Raw genomic sequence first — 20,422 nt, forward strand, 5'->3', positions numbered from 1 at the left:
ACCAGGGTTGGTCACCTGGCTTGATGGTAATGGTAAAGTGAGGGATATGCCGGGCCATGAGGTTACAGATTGTGGTGGAATACAATTCTGCTGCTGCCAATGGCCCATAGCGCCTCATGGATGCCCAGTTTTGAGCTGCTAGATCTGTTCTGAATCTATCCCATTTAGCACGGTGGTAGTGCCACACAACACGATGGAGGGTGTTCTCAGTGTGAAGACGGGACTTCGTCTCCGCAATGACTGTGCGGTGCTCACTGCTACCAATACTGTCATGGACAGATGCATCTGCAACAGGTATACTGGTGAGGACGAGGTGAAGTAGGCTTTTCCCTTGCATTGGTTCACTCACCACCTGTCACAGGCCCAGACTGGCAGCTATGTCCTTCAGGACTCGGCCAGCTCGGTCAGAAGTGGTGCTACCGAGCCACCCTTGGTGATGGACAGTGAAGTCCCCCACCCAGAGTACATTAAGTGCCCTTGCTACTCTCAGTGCTTCTTCCAAGTGGTGTTCAACATGGAGGAGTACTGATTCATCAGCTGAGGGAGGGCGGTAGGTGGTAATCAGCAGGAGGTTTCCTTGCCCATGCTTGACCTGAAGCCATGAGACTTCATCAAATCAAATCAAATCAACTTTTATTGTCATTGTTAGTGCACAAGTGCAGTACAACGAAATGTAGGCTTGCGGCTCCCGAGAGTGTACATTTGGATTAAGACATTTAAACATTCAACATACATTTGGCTTGTAGTATATTAACATAAACATAACCATAATAAAGTGCATTGGCAGATGTGCCGGCTTTAGAGTTTATTTGTGGAGTTCAGTAGGATGACAGCCCTGGGAAAGCAGCTGTTCCTAAATCTGGTCGTACGGGTGCGAATACATCTGTAGCGTCTCCCAGATGGCAGGAGGGCGAACAGACTGTGGCTGGGGTGGGTAGGGTCTTTGATGATGGACCGTGACCTCCGTAAACAGCGTTTCTGGTATATGTGCTCTATGGTCGGTAGCCGGGTGCCGGTCAATGTTGAGGACTCCCAGGGCCACTCCTTCCCAACTGTATACCACTGTGCCACCACCCCTGGTGGGTCTGTCCTGCCGGTGGGACAGGACTTCCCAGGGATGGTGATGGAGGGGTTCGGGACATTGGCTGAAAGGTATGATTCTGTGAGTATGACCATGTCAGGCTGTTGCTCGACTAGTCTGTGGGACAGCTCTCCCAATTTTGGCACCAGTCTCCAGATGTTGGTGAGGAGAACTTTGCAGGGTTGACTGGGCTGGGTGTGTCATTGCCGTGTCCATAGCCGGTGCAGAGGTCGAAGCCAGGTGGTACGTCCAGTTTCATTCTTATTATTTTGTTCCGTAGTGGTTAGTTACAACTGAGTGACTTGCTAGGCCATTTCAGAGGGCAGTTAAGAATCAGCCACATTGCTGTGGGTCCGGAGTCACATATAGGTCAGACCAGGTAAGGACGGCAGATTTCCTTCCCTAAAGGACATTAGTGAACCAGATGGGTTTTTACAACAATCCGATAGTTTCATGGTCACCATTACTGATATTGGCTTTTTTATTCCAGATTTATTTAATTAACCAAATTTAAATTCCCCAGCTGTCGTGGTGGGTTTTGAACTCACGTCTTTGGATCATTAGTCCAGGCCTCTGAATTACTAGCCCAGTGACATTACCACTACACTACCATTCCCACCTCAATTAAATCTCCCCTCAGCTGTCTCTGTTCCAAAGAAAACAACCCCAGCCTACCCAATCTTTCCTCATAGCTAAAATTCCCCAGTCCTGGCAACATCCTGGTAAATCTCCTCTCTAGTGCAATCAAATTTCCTGTAATGTGGTACGCAGTACTCTAGCTGTGGCCTAACTAGTGTTCTATACAGTTCAAGCATAACCTCCCTGCTGTTATATTGTATGCCAGATTGGCCCGTCTAGCACTTCAGACACTGGATGGCACATGTAGACGGACCTCCAGACAGCATCCAACAGAAGTCGGCACCTTTCTGCTTAAAGGGAAATTGCTGTCTGCTCCCCAATCCTCGCCCCTCACCGCTCTCTCCCAATTGCTCAAAGCTTCCTGCCTTGTGCTGCACAAAGGTCACAGACAGGTCAACGGCCTTCTCTTGTCCCAGACATTCCTTGAGACATGTCGTTTCCGAACTTCTGCCGCTGCAATTTCCTCTCCCCCCACCCCGCCCGCTACCCCCTAGTTCCCTTCCTTTCCCTCCCCCTCTCCTCCAGGGGCTGATTTGCTGAGGTGGTGGGGAGGGAGAGAGCTTACTTTGAAGATGCAAATGTTACTTCATAGGCCAACAAAGAGCTTGCCTGGTCATAAAGTTACAACAGATCTGGGTGCCATGCCAGCATTAGTAAAAAGACTTGAAAAACTTGCATTTCTCCAGCACCTTTCATGACCCCAGGAAGTCCCAAAGCACTTTACAGCCAATGAGCTACTTCTGAAGTTGTAATGTGGGAAACGTGGCAGCCAATTTGTGCACAGCAAGCTCCCACAAACAGCAATGTGATAATGACCAATGTTTTTAGTGATGTTGATTGAGGGATAAATATTGGCCCCAGGACACCGGGGAGAACTCCCCCCCACTGCTCTTCTTTGAAATAGTGCTCATGGGATCTTTTACATCCACCTGAGAGGGGAGACGGGGCCTCGGTTTTACGTCTCATCCGTAAGACGGCACCTCTGACAGTGCAGCACTCCCTCAGCACGGCACTGGGAGTGTCAGCCTCGATTTGTGTAGTCAATGGCTCGTATTTCCGCTAGTACAGTTTCCTTTGATTCCCATGGTTAGAACAATCTCAGATAAAATTACATAGAACACACAGCACAGAAACAGGCCATTCGGCCCAACTAGTCGGTGTTTATACTCCACACGAGTCTCCTCCCATTCCATCTGCCTCATCTCAGCCTCTCTTTCTCGTCCCTTTTCTCTCATGTACTCGTCCAGTTTCCTTTTGAAAGCATCGAAGCTATTTGCCTCAACCACTTCCTGTGGTAGCGAGTTCCACATTCTAACCACGCTAAGTAAAGACATTTCTCCTTATTTCTGTAAAGGATTTATTAGTAGCTCTTGTATTTATGGCCCCTAGTTTTTGGATTTTATCATCAGGTACAGGAAACTTTGTGATATCCGGCACCGACGGGACCGAGCTGTTGCCGTCCCATCAAAACTGCCGGACAAACCAGCGCTAATGTTGAAACATACGGAGATTTTCAGCTCCGTATCTGGCAACAAACCCTGTTGCTTAGCAACAGATTCAAAACAGTCAGCTGCAGCTTAAAAGCGTCTCTAGCTGAAGCGGTTGCTTAGCTACAGACCTTGCAGAGCCTGACTGGGGAAAGCAAAAGCAACGAGAAGTAAAAAAAACTTATAGGAAACGGCTCCTGAATTTTGCCAGTAGATAGAGCTTTCCGGACTTTTAACCTCCGGATAAACCAAAGCTTCCTGTAAATTGCGAGAAGAAGAAATTAAAATGGTGACTCCACAAGATTCTCCGGCATGTATTTTGAAAACGAATTGGACCCTGCTGATCGCTCTGGCTCAGGACCAGCCCATGAGCTCCATTTACCCATTGGACTTTCAGCAAGTTGCTGCAACGCGAATAGGATCAGAGAGCGGTCATAACGGGAGCGGAAAAAGGGGTGCGGGGAGGAGGGGGGTGGGACAACGGAGGAGGTAGTGGCCTGGGTGGATGGGAGTGAGGTGAAAAATCCAAGATTCCCTCAATAACAACAACTTGCATTTATGTGGCGCCTTTAAGCAGTAAAATGTGCTTCGTAGGAGTGTTAAGGCACAAGGGCAAGACAGCCTGGAGGAGACGACGATCAATCGTATTTACTATCCTCGGACAATGTAGCGGAACACCAGCACCTTACAACAGGCTCCGTATCTCCACTCGGCAGAAGACCACCAAAGATATGACTGTTAACAGCTGTGAATGGAAGACCCTTCGGCAGGATTTCCCCTCGAGCCGTTCCTCAGGAAAGCTGTGAACAGCCATCCCTCCCTCCCTCGTGAGCGGACTTCCATATGGTATTCACATAGCCTACCAAGAACAAATAGCCTTTCCTGTTCTGACTGCTCTACGTGGCCCGACAGAGGGGCCGCTGCCATTTGGACATGGGCTCAAAGCTGTTCCGGCTGTGGGTGGGGGCGACTTGTACCACTAGACAAGGCTCATCTGACCTTCTCTGTGTGGGTCACCGCCTCCATCTCGTCCCCCGCACCGCAACTTCATATTCAGCAAAGAGTCACAGAGTAAGCCCTGGGTCAGATACAAAAGCCAGAAAATTGTGCTCAATGCATCACAGAACAGAGGTCCACTGCTCATTGTCTTCCCCCTCAAGAATACCCCAACTCTTGACCCCTGCCATCTGTACGATTTTGTTCGGTCCTCTCCTGGGAATAATATTTATAATCGGACAAGCTTCTTGAAGATCTGTCTTGAATTTTAAAACTTCATTGCCTCGCTGGTTTGGAGTTAAGAGGTGAAGACTTCCAAAAAACCAGGAGCGGATTCCGTTCGGATCGCACAAAAAAGTTCAGACCAGCTTGCAGTTGAAGTTCTACATCTGGACGGTCGTGAAAGCAGGGAGAAAGGTAGCAAGGCATGTGGGGCTAGGAGAGAACTATAGAGCATAAGGGTAAGACACTGAAGATCATAGTAAGAGGACGGTGCGGAAATGGGAGGTGCAAAGAATTGGAAACTATACAAAGATAGGACAAAGGTGGGCGGAGATACACCAGTTGATCCATCCCATTCAGTCAGGGTGCAACCAAGACTCATGATTCGCAATGCTCCCTGACACCAGCAACCATGTCATCCCCCGGGACAGGCAAAAAAAACAGATTTAACCCCCCCCCCGCCCCCCGAGGCCAATTAAGGGCAAACAGAGTTTGGGGGAATTCTTCTACAATCCCCCCACCCGCCAAAGGTAATAGGTGGACTGGGGCTGGAGAAGGTTGCACAGACAGGGAGGGGGTGAGGGATTCGAAACAACTACCAGGAGGTTTCATTGAATGCATTCAGGAAACGGAGAGCCAGCAATTAGGACGGGGCGAGTGGGGCTAAGTGAGAGACAGGGCACCATCGCTGAATTGTTGGACAAGTTGGGGTTTTACGCTGGGGTGCAGCGCGAGAGGGTGGAGAGCTGGGCCCCCTGGACATGAGGGGAGTGCGGACCAGGGGCTTTAGTGCTCGGGTGAGGCAAGGGTCGGAGCAGGCAACGGCGGAAAGAATTTGGAATTCAACTCCCGTGTCGGGGAAAAGTTCTGGCTCGCACACGGAGTCGTATGTGGAGTGAAGGAAGATTGCAGAGAGGGTATGGATTACCACCACAGACGTAATTCCCAGTGTAGGAAACAGGCTGCTCCAAAATAATGAATCAATAATCAACTTCCCCCTAACCACCCCCCCCCACCCCCCACCCAAGGGAAGTGACATGCCCCAGACCTCACGCAGAAAGGAAGTCCAGGACTTGATGTAGGATGGCTACAGCACAATAAGCTCAGAGTGTTGAGCATAAGCTCGCTAAGTGCTCGCTGTATTTCTTCGTGTCAGAGGGAGATCTGTGTCAGATTTGACTCGAGTTTAGTGCAACACTTCACACGCATGGTCAGTGCAGCAGGAACTGCATCTGCTGTTCAACACTAACAATTATAATCACTGACTTTGCTGGAGAATAATTTACATTTAATAGAAGTCTTTCTATAATTTACCCATTCAGGAATAAATCCTGCCCACTGCTTTGCCCTTAAATCACACTCACAAGCACAGTATCCAAGAGAACCCCATATCTCTTGCATCATGTCGGCCTCACACACTCTGACACTGCTAAATGTTAGTTTCTCATTCAGGTATAAATCCTGCCCACTGCTTTGCCTTTAATCAAACTCACAAGCACAGTATCCAAGAGTGCCCCCTTCTCTCTCATACTACGTCAGCATGACACTGACACACATTCGCACTGACACTCGCATGTATGCATAGCTGGAGTAACTGATCCATTCTCATTTTGCTAAAGGCTAGTTGTCCCACTGCTCCAGTTCTCAGGCTATTCTAGTTCAGGAGAAAGGAACGTGCAATGTAGCACAAATCTCCACAAACCAGATAACTCGGAAGGAATGCAGTTCTGGCTGCAGTTGCCTTGGCAAATGGTTTCCTCTGGCTTTTAAAAAAAAAAAATGCACAATATTATAAAACAGCATCTAAAACAAAACAAGTGCATTCAAGTAAAAGGGGCTTGGAACACAGTTTAAATAAGCTGTCGGCACATAAAGCTATAACTTGATGTTTTCAGCACAAGTACTTCCTCAGCAGAAGTGACTTGTGATCGGTTGCTCGGTCCGATACGCTGGTGGGAAACTGGGAATGTCAAAGACAATGAAGCAAATGGGAAAGCTGTGAACTGCAGCCAGTGATGGATAAGCAACACCGCGTCCTTCAAAAGTCTAGACTACTGTCAGACTTACTCCACCGCTTGATTGGCACCCCATCCACCACCTTAAGCATTCACTCCCTCCACCACCGGCGCACCATGGCTGCAGTGTGCACCATCTACAAGATGCACTGCAGCAACTCGCCAAGGCTTCTTCGACAGCACCTCCCAAACCCGCGACCTCTTCCACCTAGAAGGACAAGGGGAGCAGGTGCATGGGAACCACCACCACCTCCAAGTTCCCCTCCAAGTCACACACCATCCTGACTTGGAAATATATCGGCCATTCCTTCATCGTCACTGGGTCAAAATCCTGGAATCCCTCCCCAACAGCACTGTGGGAGCACCTTCACCACACGGACTGCAGCGGTTCAAGGTGGTGGCTCACCACCACCACCTTCAAGGGCAATTAGGGATTGGCAATAAATGCTGGCCTTGCCAGCGCGCCCACATCCCATAAACAAATTAAAAAAAACTCTAACCCCTGGTCCACAATGCCCTCATTTCCAAGTCTCAGCTCTACACCCTGCCACGCTGCAGGAGAAACCTCTTTATCCAGAATGTGGAACTCACTACTACAGGGAGTAGCTGAGGTGAATAGTAAAGATGCATTTACAGGGGAAGCTAGATAAACACATGGGGGAGAAAGGAATAGAAGGATATACTGATGGGGTTAGATGATGTAAGATTATCATGGATTAGTTGGTTTCTGGAATACTTGTTTTATTATCTTATAATCAATCATCAATATCTTATCAGTAATGGAAGGCAAATGGTATGCTGGCCTTCATAGCGAGAGGTTTCGAGTACAGGAGCAAGGATGTCTTGCTGCAGTTGTACAGGGCCTTGGTGAGACCACATCTTGGGTATTGTGTGCAGTTTTGGTCGCCTTATCTGAGGAAGGATGTTCTTGCCATGGAGGGGGTGCAGCGAAGATTCACCAGACTGATACCTGGGATGGCAGGAATGACGTATGAAGAGAGACTGGATCGATTAGGCTTATATTCACTAGAGTTTAGAAGAATGAGAGGGGATCTCATTGAAACTTATAAAATTCTAACAGGACTAGACAGACTAGATGCAGGAAGGCTGTTCCCAATGGCGGGGGAGTCCAGAACCAGGGGTCACAGTCTAAAGATAAGGGGTAAACCATTTAGGACTGACATGAGGAGGAATTTCTTCACCCAGAGAGTGGTGAACCTGTGGAATTCTCTACCACAGAAGGCAGTTGAGGCCAATTCATTAAATATATTCAAGGAGTTGAATATATTTCTTAAGGCTAAGGGGATCAAGGGATATGGGGAGAAAGCAGGGACAGGGTACTGAATTTGGATGATCAGCCATGATCTCATTGAATGGTGGAGCATGCTCGAGGGGCCGAATGGCCGACTCCTGCTCCTATCTTCTATGTTTCTGTGATTTATAGTTATGTGCAAAAATTAAATGTAGAAGTCGGCAATCATCAACTGTATGCAATGATCACCTGAATTATATTAGACATGTAACCCTTCACTTATAATTAAAGTCTGTGAGTGAGCTGTAACCCAAACAGCCTGCTATAGTCGAACAGGGAAACTGTTGGCGAAAATCCAACTTTCGATAATTCACCCAACAGTAAGGATGAGGCATAGAGTGCAGCTAGCCTGAGAGCCATGGTCAGGTGTAGCTGCAACGGTGTTGGACTGTTAGGATGTCTGGCAGTGGGCATTAAGGGCGCAATATCTCTACAGTGTGGAGACACGTTCTTTTGTGTTGCCGTAACTACCCCAAATATGAGTCTTGATGGTCAAAAACAAGGGGGTCGTAAGAGCAGAACCTGTGCAAGCAAAGGTGCTGTGGACGTGGCATCTGCATGGTTGGAGTTTGGGGAATTGGGTGTAAGCCAGTGATTGGTTCAGTAAGGCTCCATAGGTTTTGAATGAGAGCAAGGGCATAAGAAGGGGGTCTTGACAGCGACAAAGTGTAGAAGATTTCAGAAAGAGTAGATTTCAGTAAGAATCCACAGGACACACGAGAGACAGACGAGACGAGGGACAAGAGACACAGGACGCAGCCGACTCGCAGTCGCGCTTCTACCTGGAGTATAACGGGGTAACACACGTCTCAATTATACTCTGTAAACTGCTGCTGAAATACTGTAATGCATTAAGTCTCGCTTGTGCTCAATAAAGTTTAATCACGGCCACCAATACGGGTGAACTTCGAACCATTCGGAACCAGGGTCCCTTTGGGAATCTGCAATGAAGAGGGGTGGGAGGAGGCGCGAGTGGCGCATAAGCACCGGCATGGACCAGTTGGGTCGAATGGCCCGTTTCTGTGCTGCAGTCTCGACGTAATTCTGTAATTACTGTTCAACCAGTTCCCTTTCCAGACATGACCATCTCATCTGTAGCTGCCCACTCAGTATGATCTAACCAGTCAGCCGATGAATCACTCACGACGGGTTCAACCACATTTTTGAAGACTGAGGCCTTGAAGAAACTATGCCCAACTCTCAGTCTTTCCTTTCATTTCAACTGGCTTTTAAAACCAACACCACTCGTACATCTTCTCGCCTTCTCTTTCAAACTTGGCAGTGAAGTGCACCACAGGCTTTGGCCAGTCAGACTGCAAAAGAAGATTCACTTAAATGACTGCCTTCCCCCCCCTCCTCCTCCCCATTTGTAATGCTCCTTCAATCATTCTCTCAGTTAGATGATGAAGCCATGTGTTGCTGATACAACTGCGTGAAGCGTTCCATCAATGACCATCAGAAGCCCACCAACCTCCCTGCTGCATTCTCCCGCTTTAGACAAGGAATATAAGAGCAGGGAGGTTATGATGGAGCTGTACAAAACGCTAGTTAGGCCACAGCTGGAATACGGTGTGCAGTTCTGGTCGCCACACTATAGGAGGGATGTGATTGCATTGGAGAGGGTGCAGAGGAGATTCACCAGGATGTTACCTGGGCTGGAGCACTTCAGCTATGGAGAGAGACTGGACAGGCTGGGGTTGTTTTCCTTAAAGCAGAGAAGGCCAAGGGGGGTCCTGATTGAGGTGTACAAAATTATGAGGGTCATAGATAGGGTAGATAGAAAGGAACTTTTCCCCTTAGCAGAGGGGTCAATAAGCAGGGGGCATAGTTTCAAGGTAAGGGGCAGGAGGTTTAGAGGGGATTTGAGGAAAAACTTTTTCACCCAGAGGGTGGTTGGAACCTGGAACTCACTGCCTGAAAGGGTGGTAGAGGCAGGAACCCTCACAACATTCAAGAAGCATTTAGCCGAGCACTTGAAATGCCATAGCATACAAGGCTACTGGCCAAGTGCTGGAAAATGGGATTATAATAGATAGGGCTTGATGGCTGGTGCAGACACGATGGGCCATAGAAACATAGAAGATAGGAGCAGGAGTAGGCCATTTGGCCCCTCGAGCCTGCTCCGCCATTTAATGAGATCATGGCTGATCATCCAAATTCAGTACCCTGTCCCTGCTTTCTCCCCATATCCCTTTAGCTTCAAGAAATATATCTAACTCCTTCTTGAATATATTTAATGAATTGGCCTCAACTGCCCTGTGTGGTAGAGAATTCCACAGGTTCACCACTCTCTGGGTGAAGAAATTCCTCCTCATCTCAGTCCTAAATGGCTTACCCCTTATCCTTACACTGTGACCCCTGGTTCTGGACTCCCCCGCCATCAGGAACATCCTTCCTGCATCTAGTCTGTCTAGTCCTGTTAGAATTTTATAAGTTTCAATGAGATCCCCTCGCATTCTTCTAAACTCTAGCCGAAGGGCCTCTTTCTGTGCTGTATAACTCTATGACTCTGATTCAGTCGCACCTATCCAAGCATTGCAGCTACCCGTCCTTGAACATGGGCCCCAGTGGGACATCACTGATTGAACAGGACAAGTGCGATCAGCAGCTGTAGGCTCACCTCTATGTCGTTGACGAAGGTGTTGGTGAATCGGAAGCCGGGGATTCTCCGCTCACTGCACACCACGCCAGCATCTTCTGTGTGCTTGCAGTCGGTGATCCCCCAACCGTTGGAACTGCAGGCCGCGAGAGACGTCTCGGTGCCAGTGCAGCGGATGTTGTCCATCCAGATACGACCTGCAGGCAACGTTAAAGCATCAGCCGGACCTCTCGGTTACTCGGGGCTCGAGGGAAGCTGAAACCCAAAAGACGTCACCCCCTCCGCAAAAAAAACCCTTCACAAGGCCCCAGCACCAGCCCATCCATCCCACGATTAGCCGCTTCCAAAGCTCAAATTCAAATCTCACCGTGTGATGTTCCACTGGACCAACTGTGTTGATGCAACAGACGGAAAAGCTTAGAAAGTGGTCAAGTTCTCTCGTGTGTCTACATATGTTTATTCGCCCAATAATCCCCGGAATTAAGTCCAAAAACAATTGATCTGAAGCCTGTTACTTGGCTGCAGAAATAGCTTCCACGGTTCAGCTGATGTTCCCAGTTGTTGAAGTCAAGCTTTGGAAAGATCGTGTCAGGATTACTGATGGCACATTAATTACTTGAATAAATCCTGCTTTTGGCAGTTCATCGACCTTGTCTGTTCCAGCTGGACTTCGTTTAAAAAAAAAAAAAAACTGGCTGGAACTTGTGGCAATTGTGCTTTGTAACTTTTTTCAAATGCAATTACTTTCCACAGGCCCCGAGGAACGGTCAAGCATTGACAGGATGAGAAGCTCAGGGGGAGCCCGCAGAGCTCTGTGCAACAGTGAAGGTGGCGGGGGCGGGGGGGGAACGGCCCTGGGGTTATTAACACCGCGTTACTGTCACCACCTCTTTACAGCCAACCAATTTGTGTATCGGCCGGTGTCTGGATGGCAAAGGTGTGGCACCCAGACCTTAAGACATCAGGGCGGTAAGGTAATGCTGTGTCCTTCACTGGAAGGTATATCTCATCACAATGAAGGGGGGAAAATGCCTGGGGGCGGGGGAAAGAGAGTTGACCTCACTTTAATGTTCTTCCCTCCCAATTAATATATAGGGCCTTGGTGAGACCACACCTGGAGTACTGTGTACAGTTTTGGTCTCCTTACCAAAGGAAGGTTATTCTTGCCTTAGAGGGATGCAACAAAGGTTCACCAGACTGATTCCTGGGATGAGAGGGCTGTCCCATGAGTTGAGATCGAGTAGAATGGGCCGATATTCCCTGGAGTTTAGAAAAATAAGAGGCGAGCTCACTGAAACGTTTAAAATTCTTAAGAGGGTTTGACAGGGTAGATGTTGAGAAGTTGTTTCCCCTGGCTGGGGAGCCTTGAACCAGGGGCCACAGTCTCAGGATAAGGCGTTGGCCATTCAGGACTGAGATGAGAAGAAATTTCTTCACTGAGAGGGTGGTGAATCTTTGGAATTCTCTCCCCCAGAGGGCTGTGGAGGCTCAGTCGTTGAGTATATTCAAGACTGAGAGTGAGATTTTTGGGCAGTAAGGAAATCAAGGGATACGGGGATAGGGCGGGCAAGTGGAGTTGATGTAGAAGATCAGCCATGATCTTATTGAATGGCGGAGCAGGCTCAAGGGGCTGTATGACTTACTCCTGCTTCTATTTCATATGTTCTTATGATAAAAAGCTCTTTTCTCTCTCCTCACAATCGCTTGGCCAAGAGCGGAGACTTGCTATGCAGTTAATCATGGGACGTGCCACAGTAACAAAGCAACGAGTTGTCATGTGGTCACTAAATTTTTTAAGCCAAGGATCTCCATAGACCTTCCAACCCACCACCACAATAGACATTGTCCAATAGAAACTCAGGTTACCTTCCCCTCTGCCGTACTTGGCGCCAGGCACCCAGTTCTCTGCTTGGATATAGCCCAGTTCTTTGCAGATCACATTTGCCGTGGCAATGGAGAACTCGTCATCGCACACGGTGCCCCACTCGCCGTTATAGTAGACCTCAATTCGCCCCTCGTTCCCCTTCTTCCTCCGGCCTGCGAGTCGGAGTTGAATTCTGGGGACCTGCTGCCCTTCATTCTGTGCCAAGCAGTGAAGCTCAAAGGTGCAATGGAGAATCACCAGTGCCAAAGAGTGCTGGAGCGCACAAAGGATGGCTTTCATTCTTCGTTACTTGCTGTGACGGTGAAGAAATCGGTGCTATCTTCTTTGGTCTCGAGTTCCAGAGGCCAGTTTGTCTCCTGTAATAAGCAAAACACAAATTGAGCTAACAAATAACATAGAAACATAGAAGATAGGCGCAGGAGTAGGCCATTCGGCCCCTCGAGCCTGCTCCGCCATTCAATGAGATCATGGCTGATCATCCAAATTCAGTACCCTGTCCCTGCCTTCTCCCCATATCCCTTTAGCCTCAAGAAATATATCTAACTCCTTCTTGAATATATTTAATGAATTGGCCTCAACTGCCCTCTGTGGTAGAGAATTCCACAGGTTCACCACTCTCTGGGTGAAGAAATTCCTCCTCATCTCAGTCCTAAATGGCTTACCCCTTATCCTTAGACTGTGACCCCTGGTTCTGGACTCCCCCGCCATCGGAAACATCCTTCCTGCATCTAGTCTGTCTAGTCCTGTTAGAATTTTATAAGTTTCAATGAGATCCCCTCTCATTCTTCTAAACTCCAGCGAATATAAGCGAAATAAAAAAAAAGTGAAGCTCGCTATCAGGGCCTGTTCTGCAGAAGATATTTTCGACCATTGATTTTCATTACACTGAACAAAAGTGCCCTTCTCTAAGGCGTTTAATTTCAGACCAACAAGCTAAGAGAAAGTATCAACAGGTTGTGTATGAGACATCGATGTCTCATTGTCCGTCCCGCTTGGTTTGAACTTGCACCAACTCTAATTTTGCTCATGTTGTTCAGGTGAAGGTGATAAATCTGGAGAAATGAACAATATAACATACGACAAACTGTAACTTGCATTTATACCACGTCTTTAACATAGCAAAACATCCCAGGGCTCTTCACAAGGGTGCAATCAGACAAAACCAATTGACACTGAGCCAAAGAAATGAGACACGAGGACAGGTGACCAAAAGCTTGGTCAAAGAGGTAGATTTTAAGGAGCAGCTTAAAAAGGAGGAGAGGTGGAGAAGAACATTACTGGCAGCAAACAGTGGCTGAAGTGACAGGTGGTCTTGCTTCTCCCAGGAGGTCCTTTTCAAGCTTAAACAGATGACCATCTGCAGATGAAAATCCAAGCTTCCAACATCAGAAGGAACATGCTCCACCAATCCAACAGAAGCCCGGTCGACACTTTCTACTGAGTGCTGAACTCTAGGATCCTGCCAGAAGATAACCAAGCAAAACTGAAGAGCTTATTTTGGAGTCGGTCAAGTTGAACGCAGCAACTCAAGACCATCAACCTTCTAACGCTGGAGAAAAATCGCCGCGCAATTGTTCACTCTTAGGCTGCCTGAGGCAGATAGAAGCAGATTACGGTGTACAGCCCATGGTCCAGAGTGAACAGCGCAACACTGGCTGTCAACATAGAGCGCCACTCCTTGGTGTCGCAATGAGTTTGGACATTTAGAGATATTGTCTTAAATGCCATTGCTTCGATGAAGCAACTGGTTAAACCCAGGTTGGAAAGGTCAGTGCGTTTGCAAGCCAGCCTTGAGATGCTGCATATAAAGCCGTTTTTAAATCCAGAATAAATTTCATTTTTTTAAAAATCATCATTCATTACTGGATTATTAGGAATCCTGAAAACAACAATATTGGAGCAACATCTATTCATTCCCGGGATATCGGGCGTTGCTTGGAAGGCCAGCATTTATTGCCATTCCAAGTTGCTAGTTGCCCGTGAGAAGGTGGTGGTGAGCCGCCTTCTTGGACCGCTGCAGTCCGTGTGGTGAAGGTGCTCCCACGATTTAGGTTTGGGAGGTGCTATCGAAGGAGCCTTGGCGAGTTTCTGCAGTGCGTTCTGTAGACAGTACACACTGTAGTCACGGCGGGCTGGTGGTGGAGGGAGTACTCAACCAATAGATATATTATTTTTTAAATCTCAGACACATCCACCTTCCAGTAATGTTAAGAGCACTCTGCTTAAGTTTTGTGAAGTGTCTCGGCTGGTCCGAAACTGGCTTCACTCTGGATCAGAGTTACACCAGGGGCAAAACCAGAGGAGTCTGAAACCAGCTGCGCGAGATTTCAGAGTCGATACAGGATAAGAAAGTTAGTGTCAAGTGGACACCAGACCGGTTACTAGGAGCCTCTGTGGGTATTTTTCCTCCACTGCCCCATACAAGTCAAACAGACAACTGTGGTCAACAAGGAGATGCACCGGACAGTTTCTGTCACTTCATGCACTTCCCTCAGACAGAGTACATTGAGGAGGCCAACACTGCCTGATGCTGTGCAGAAACGTTGTCCAACTGCCTGGCAGCACCCAAGTGCACAGCAGCATTGCACCAGCGAGGCTGGGCAGAATTAGCGGAGCAGGTTGGCTCTCGTGTCAACCTACTCACCAGGTGAGAAACCAGCAGGTCCTCGCCACGTAGCTCCAGGATGTTGCTATTAAAAGCTCCCTTAAAGTATTTGAAGGTCAGTCAGCAAGGGTGTGGGAACAGCTTTCAGTTCTTTCACGTGGTCTCCCTCTTCAGACCAAAAAGTGTCTTCCTCACAGTCGAGAGTTACATCCCATCAAGGACCAAAATGATCTTCTAGTTCTTGGGGAAATCAGCAAAGAGTAGAAACGATATCTGTTCAATCGTCGACAACAGAATGAACGTTAGAGTCCGTTGTTTATTCCCTTTTGCTGTTTCTTTTCCAGCTTCTATTACAGAAGTAGGGCAACCTCAATATAAGTAGTTGAGTATAGATACTGCATTTGTTAGGGTTAACTTGTGTATTTGGCTTGGAGAACAGAACCAATTACCTCGGCCATTTATTTGAGATCATTTCTGCATCCAGTGTCCTCTTTTCCTCTCCATTCCAATACCACAAGATTAGAATCCTGTGGTATGGTGTCTCCTCCACCTGAGTTTGAAGTCTGAGAACTCCGAGAATAGTTTGCCTCCTACATCCCATGGTCCTTTTTTGTGTGGGGGGTTGAAGAACTTGGCTTTGCTGGTGTCAAAAATATTTTGTTTCCCCACCCCCCACCGCCCCACGTAAAGATGTTGCAAAACCCCAAACAGATCCTTGAATGCACCGAATGAGTTCAATGAGGTGTCTTAGGCATGAAATCAGCCAATTTACTTGGAAGTAATTTCTCCCACTTCGTGATTCAACGTGTGGAAGCAGAGTCTGTAATAACTTTCAAAAGGAAATTGGATAGATCCTTGCAAAGGAAACATTTCGCAGGGCTCTGGGGAAAGAGCAGGGGAGTGGGACTAATTGGAGAGCACTTTCAAAGGGCCGGCACAGACATGATGGGCCAAATGGCTTCCTTTTCTGCTATAAGATTCTATGAACATTAAAAACTTATTTGACACAGAACCTTCTCTCTAATGCACAGAAAATTAACAGACTTAGAATCAAAGGCTTAGCAATATCTGCAAGAGAATTGCCTGAGATTAATTAGACCCGTCCCGTTGTAACTGACTCATTTTTTTTTTTTTAACTTCACAGATATTAAGGGGGAAAAATTCGGTTGCTTTGCGCCTCCAGTTAGCGCCCTAAGAGGGCGCAAAGCAACTAGCGCCCAGGTGCAGCGCCGCCCGCGAACTTCAGTGGGAGGTTAGCAGCGGTGGTAACTGTTAGCGCCCCGCGGCACTGCGCCGCCGATGTCATCGCCGTGCGCAGTGTCCCAGCCGTGATCTTCGGTAGCGCCCCCTTACTTACCGCTGGACGCTATGTCCGATGGGGTCACGGGGGCCGACCTGCGGCCGGGTCGCCGCTAATTAAAGGCGAGGTGCCGGGCGGCCACTTTTGCTGCCGTACCCGGCCTTCTGAGAAGCCCCCCCCCCCGCGCGGAGTGCTGGCTGTGCTCCCTGAGCCCAGCACTACTTCCGAGTGCTGGGCTCTTTTGCCGGCAGTCCGATCCCCGGTGGCCCAGCTGGGCCTTCGGGTCGTGCTGCGCAAGGCTCCTCCCCTTTAAGGGGAGGAAGGCCCGTAGTACCGTGGCGCTACAGCACGTAGCGCTGCGATATTGACTCGCAGCGCCCCAAGAGGGACACTGGGCGCTTCCAGTAGCGCCCTTCCTCCCTCTCGGGGTGCTACCTGGGAAAATCGGCTAATTAAAGTAGCACCCCGGCAAAGTTAGCGCCCCAAAGGGGGCGCGACTCAATTTCCCCCCCAAAGTCGTTAACAATTCAATCAAACAAATAGCAGATGTTATTGTGCGAATACCTTCAATGCCAAGAGTGGCGATTTATACTCACAGGTGGGGAATGGCAATGACCAGGCAAACGGAGAATAGTCTCTCTCTTAATTACGCTGCGCTGGTGGCAACTTGGCCGGGATTGTTTATAAACAACCAGTTGTTACCCACTGTCTTCACCACTCAGGTTTGGAAAGTGATTTTTCAGATTTTTTTTTTAATTAAAAAAAAAAGCATTTTTTAAAAAGTTCGAGGCGACTTATTAATATTTTGCTCAATGAACAACTGAGGAAATCTCTCCTGAATAGGACAACTCCCCCATTTAGGATTTTCATGCCAATTTTTCGTGGACTTCATTCCGCTGATTTTTTTCCATGACTGCAGCCAAAGACCCCTCGAGTTTCTTTCATCCGTGTAGTTTGGGCTGAAATGCCATCACCATCAGAGGCAGGGAATCTTAAGCAATTGAAGAAAGGAGACTGGGGGAAGTAATTACCCACTGACACAGTTGAAGAGGACAGCAGCTCAGAACGGAGCTGCCAACCCGGGAGCCATCGTGTCCTGACTCGCACCAAGTCCCATTCGCCCATCACCCCCTGTACTCGCTGACCTACATTGGCTCCCGGTTAAGCAGTGCCTCGATTTCAAAATTCTCATCCTTGTTTTCAAATCCCTCCATGGCCTCGTCCCCTCTCCCTAACTCTGCAATCTCCTTCAGCCCCCACAACCCCCCACCCCTCCCAGAGATATCTACGCTCCTCTAAATCTGCCCTCTTGAGCATCCCTGATTATAATCGCTCAACCATTAGTGGCCGTGCCTTCTGTTGTCTGGGCCCTAAGTTCTTGAATTCCCTGCCTAAACCTCTCCGCCTCTCTTTCCTCCCTTAAGACGTTCCTTAAAACCTACCTCTTTGACCAAGCTTTTGGTCACCTGCCCTAATTTATCCTTATGTGGATCGGTGTCAAATTTTTTCATCTTATAATACTCCTGTGCAGCGCCTTGGAACGTTTTACTATGTTAAAGGCGCTATATAAATACAATACAAGTTGTTGTTGTTGTCGTCAAGGCCAGGTTATCAGCAAAACATTACAACTGTGCCCCAGGCCCCGCCCTACCCGTGAGCCATATGGAACACCCTTATAGCCATTTGACATCAGGAGAACGTTCCTAGAACTCCTCTTGGATGAGTTTGGGGACTGGCTGTGTCAATAGAAAAAAAAGTGTTCCTTTTTTCCTTCCCTCATTTCTGATCCCTTTGTGAAGCGCAGAGGACTCACTGACTAAAAGAGGCCGAGACCGTGTTCCGAACCCGCCACCCACCCATTACCCACCCCCACTTGCATCAACTCAAATAGGGAGAACCCACCTGAAGGGGGATCGTGGACGTCAACCCGCGAGATTCTGCCCAGCAACTAGTATCATCAGAGCCTCATGGCACGAAGGCAACAGTGCCTGAAAATGGAATTTGATCCGGTGTAGACCTACCTGGAGCAGGCCCAGGCTGCGGGCGGTCGAGGGGGGGTGGGTCGTTCGGCCAGACTGCCTGCCTCCTCTCTGCGGCTACATTCGCGCCCGGGTGTCGCTGGAGATGAAGCACGTGGTGTCCGCTGGCACGCTCGAGGCCTCTCACGACCGGTGGGCACCGGAGGGCCTGGAGTGTTTCATCATCCCCCACGGACTCAAATTTTAAATTTGATTTTAAGTTTCCTTTAAAAATATGTGTTTAATTTACAGTTTAGGGTTGTCCCCTTTAAAGAAGGGGAGGGGGGGAAGCTTGCTGCCTTTAAATTGGTGATGACTTCGGCCAAAGTATCAAACATAAAAAGCAGACCGAATTGGAAACATCACGCAAAAAAAAACCTCCTTAAAATTGAAACTTTTGGGTTTCTGACAGAGCACTGGGACAAGGAACACTTTCTTTGGCCGGAGGGTGAACTATGGAACCAGGCGAATGCTCTTACACAATGGGCCCAAACAGGGAGACTGTCGCGGTCCTTGATGAAAGGAAGAGGAATTCTCCTGGGTTCCAGTTCTCATCCTGCAGTGCGAGCAGGGCCTGTGTGCATCACTTCTCGGAGAAGCGAGCAAACTCCCTTGGCTCCTCACATCAGGCACCTTCACAGCAATCCCTCCCCTTTCCCCATACCCACCCCCACCGCTCTATCACTTCCAATCTCTGCTGCATTCCTTCCACGCAGGAAGTCAGATAAGAATTGGGTCTCACGTATCAGAAGCTTTGAAGTTCCTACAGATATTTTAACATCTGGATTCAAGGCCGGACACTCGGTTTTCAGTCTGAATGACGCGCGCCTGGGTTCTCTAACCAAAGCGAGACGTACATTAAGATCCGAACTGAAGTAGGAGCTAGTGCCCACTCGCAAGAACAACTAATATTTCTACAGCATCGTTCAGGCATCTGGACATCACAAAAGAATTTGACAGGAGAGCTGTGGCCACTGAGCAGGATGTCGGAGAGAAGTTTAAGGATGATGACCACAAATGGGCACTATTCCAATGCTCTCCTGGATGACCGCTCACTTTGCACCCTCTAAACTTGAGCTCCACCAGAACTCTGCTGCCCGTATCCTAACTCGCACCAATTCCCGTTCACCCATCATCCCCTGTGCTCGCTGACCGACATTGGATCCCGATCCAGCAATGCCGCGCTTTTAAAATTCTCATCCTCATTTTCAAATTCCGCCATGGTCTCACCCCTCCCCATCTCTAATCTCCTCCAGCCCTAAAACCCTCCGAGTACTCCGCGCTCCGGCCTCTTGTGCATCCCCAATTTTAAATCGCTCCACCATTGGCGGCCGCGCCTTCAGCTGCCGAGACCCTAAGCTCTGGAATTCCCTCCCTAAACCCCTCGGTCTCGCCGCCTCTCTCTCCTCCTTTAAGGCGCTCCTTAAAAACCTAACTCTTTGACCAAACTTTTGGTCACCTGTTGTAATATCTCCTTCTGTGGCTCGGTGTCAAATTCTGTTTGATAACGCTCCTGTGAAGCGCCTTGGGATGTTTTACTACATTAAAGGCGCTATATAAATACAAGTTGTTGCTTTTGAAGTTTGGGAAATAGAGGGGAAGGAAGAGGATTCCAGAGTGGGCTGACTGAAGGTTGTAGATTGGATGGTAGAGTGAAGTGGAGCAGTAAGGTGCAACAGGCCACAGGGACATAGAGATACATCTAAAAGAAGCACAGGAACCTCTGTGCAAGTATCACGTCCCCCAGTTTCAAAATGAGAGCAGGTATGGAAGAAAATACCACGCTGTTCCTGGCTGACAATCTCCTCTTATCCACGTACCCCCAACAGTTACTTTCGATATATTTCGCTCAGGATATCCCCTGCCCCAGGCTCAGTTTCTTTCAGCTGGAAGCAGTGAGACGGTCTTAGCTACCCGTAATGGTCTTAATACCGTACAGTACTGCACTTATCGTCAGTGCTGCCAGAGCTTAGAATCTATTATTATATTAATGATCTAGACGAGGGAACTAGATGTAATATCTTCAAGTTTGCAGACGACACAAAGCTGGGTGGGCGAGTGTGCTGTGAGGAGGATGCCGAGAAACTCCAGTATGATTTGGACAGGTTGGGTGATTGGGCAGAAGCATAGCAGATGCAATATAACGTGGATAAATGCGAGGTTATCCACTTTGGTGTCAAAAATAGGAAGGCAGATTATTATCTGAATGGCAATAGATTGGGAGAAGGGGAAGTGCAACGAGGCCTGGGTGTCCTTGTGCACC

The 20,422-nt window shown here is 48.4% G+C and overlaps 1 protein-coding gene across 2 annotated transcripts in view; it reads right to left on the reverse strand.

Annotated features, from left to right (window-relative positions):
* The window catches only part of LOC147097893 (lysyl oxidase homolog 2-like), a 102,669-nt gene that overhangs the window by 77,959 nt on the left and 4,288 nt on the right, over positions 1 to 20,422 (reverse strand). Inside the window, exons 1-3 of one of the 2 annotated variants that reach the window (XM_085970945.1) lie at positions 14,881 to 15,088; positions 12,218 to 12,592; positions 10,373 to 10,548 (exon numbers count right to left, since the gene is read on the reverse strand). In XM_085970945.1, the coding sequence (XP_085827071.1) occupies positions 10,373 to 10,548; positions 12,218 to 12,515 (474 nt within the window). In that variant the 5' untranslated portion in view covers positions 12,516 to 12,592; positions 14,881 to 15,088. Of the gene's footprint in view, positions 1 to 10,372; positions 10,549 to 12,217; positions 12,593 to 14,880; positions 15,089 to 20,422 lie in introns of those variants that run through there. The other variant, XM_085970944.1, reaches the window with a different exon arrangement.

This window comes from Somniosus microcephalus, chromosome 30 (assembly GCF_052327205.1).
Source record: "Somniosus microcephalus isolate GS21.2 chromosome 30, FLI_Smic_1.0, whole genome shotgun sequence".
Classification (NCBI taxonomy): Eukaryota; Metazoa; Chordata; class Chondrichthyes; order Squaliformes; family Somniosidae; genus Somniosus; species Somniosus microcephalus.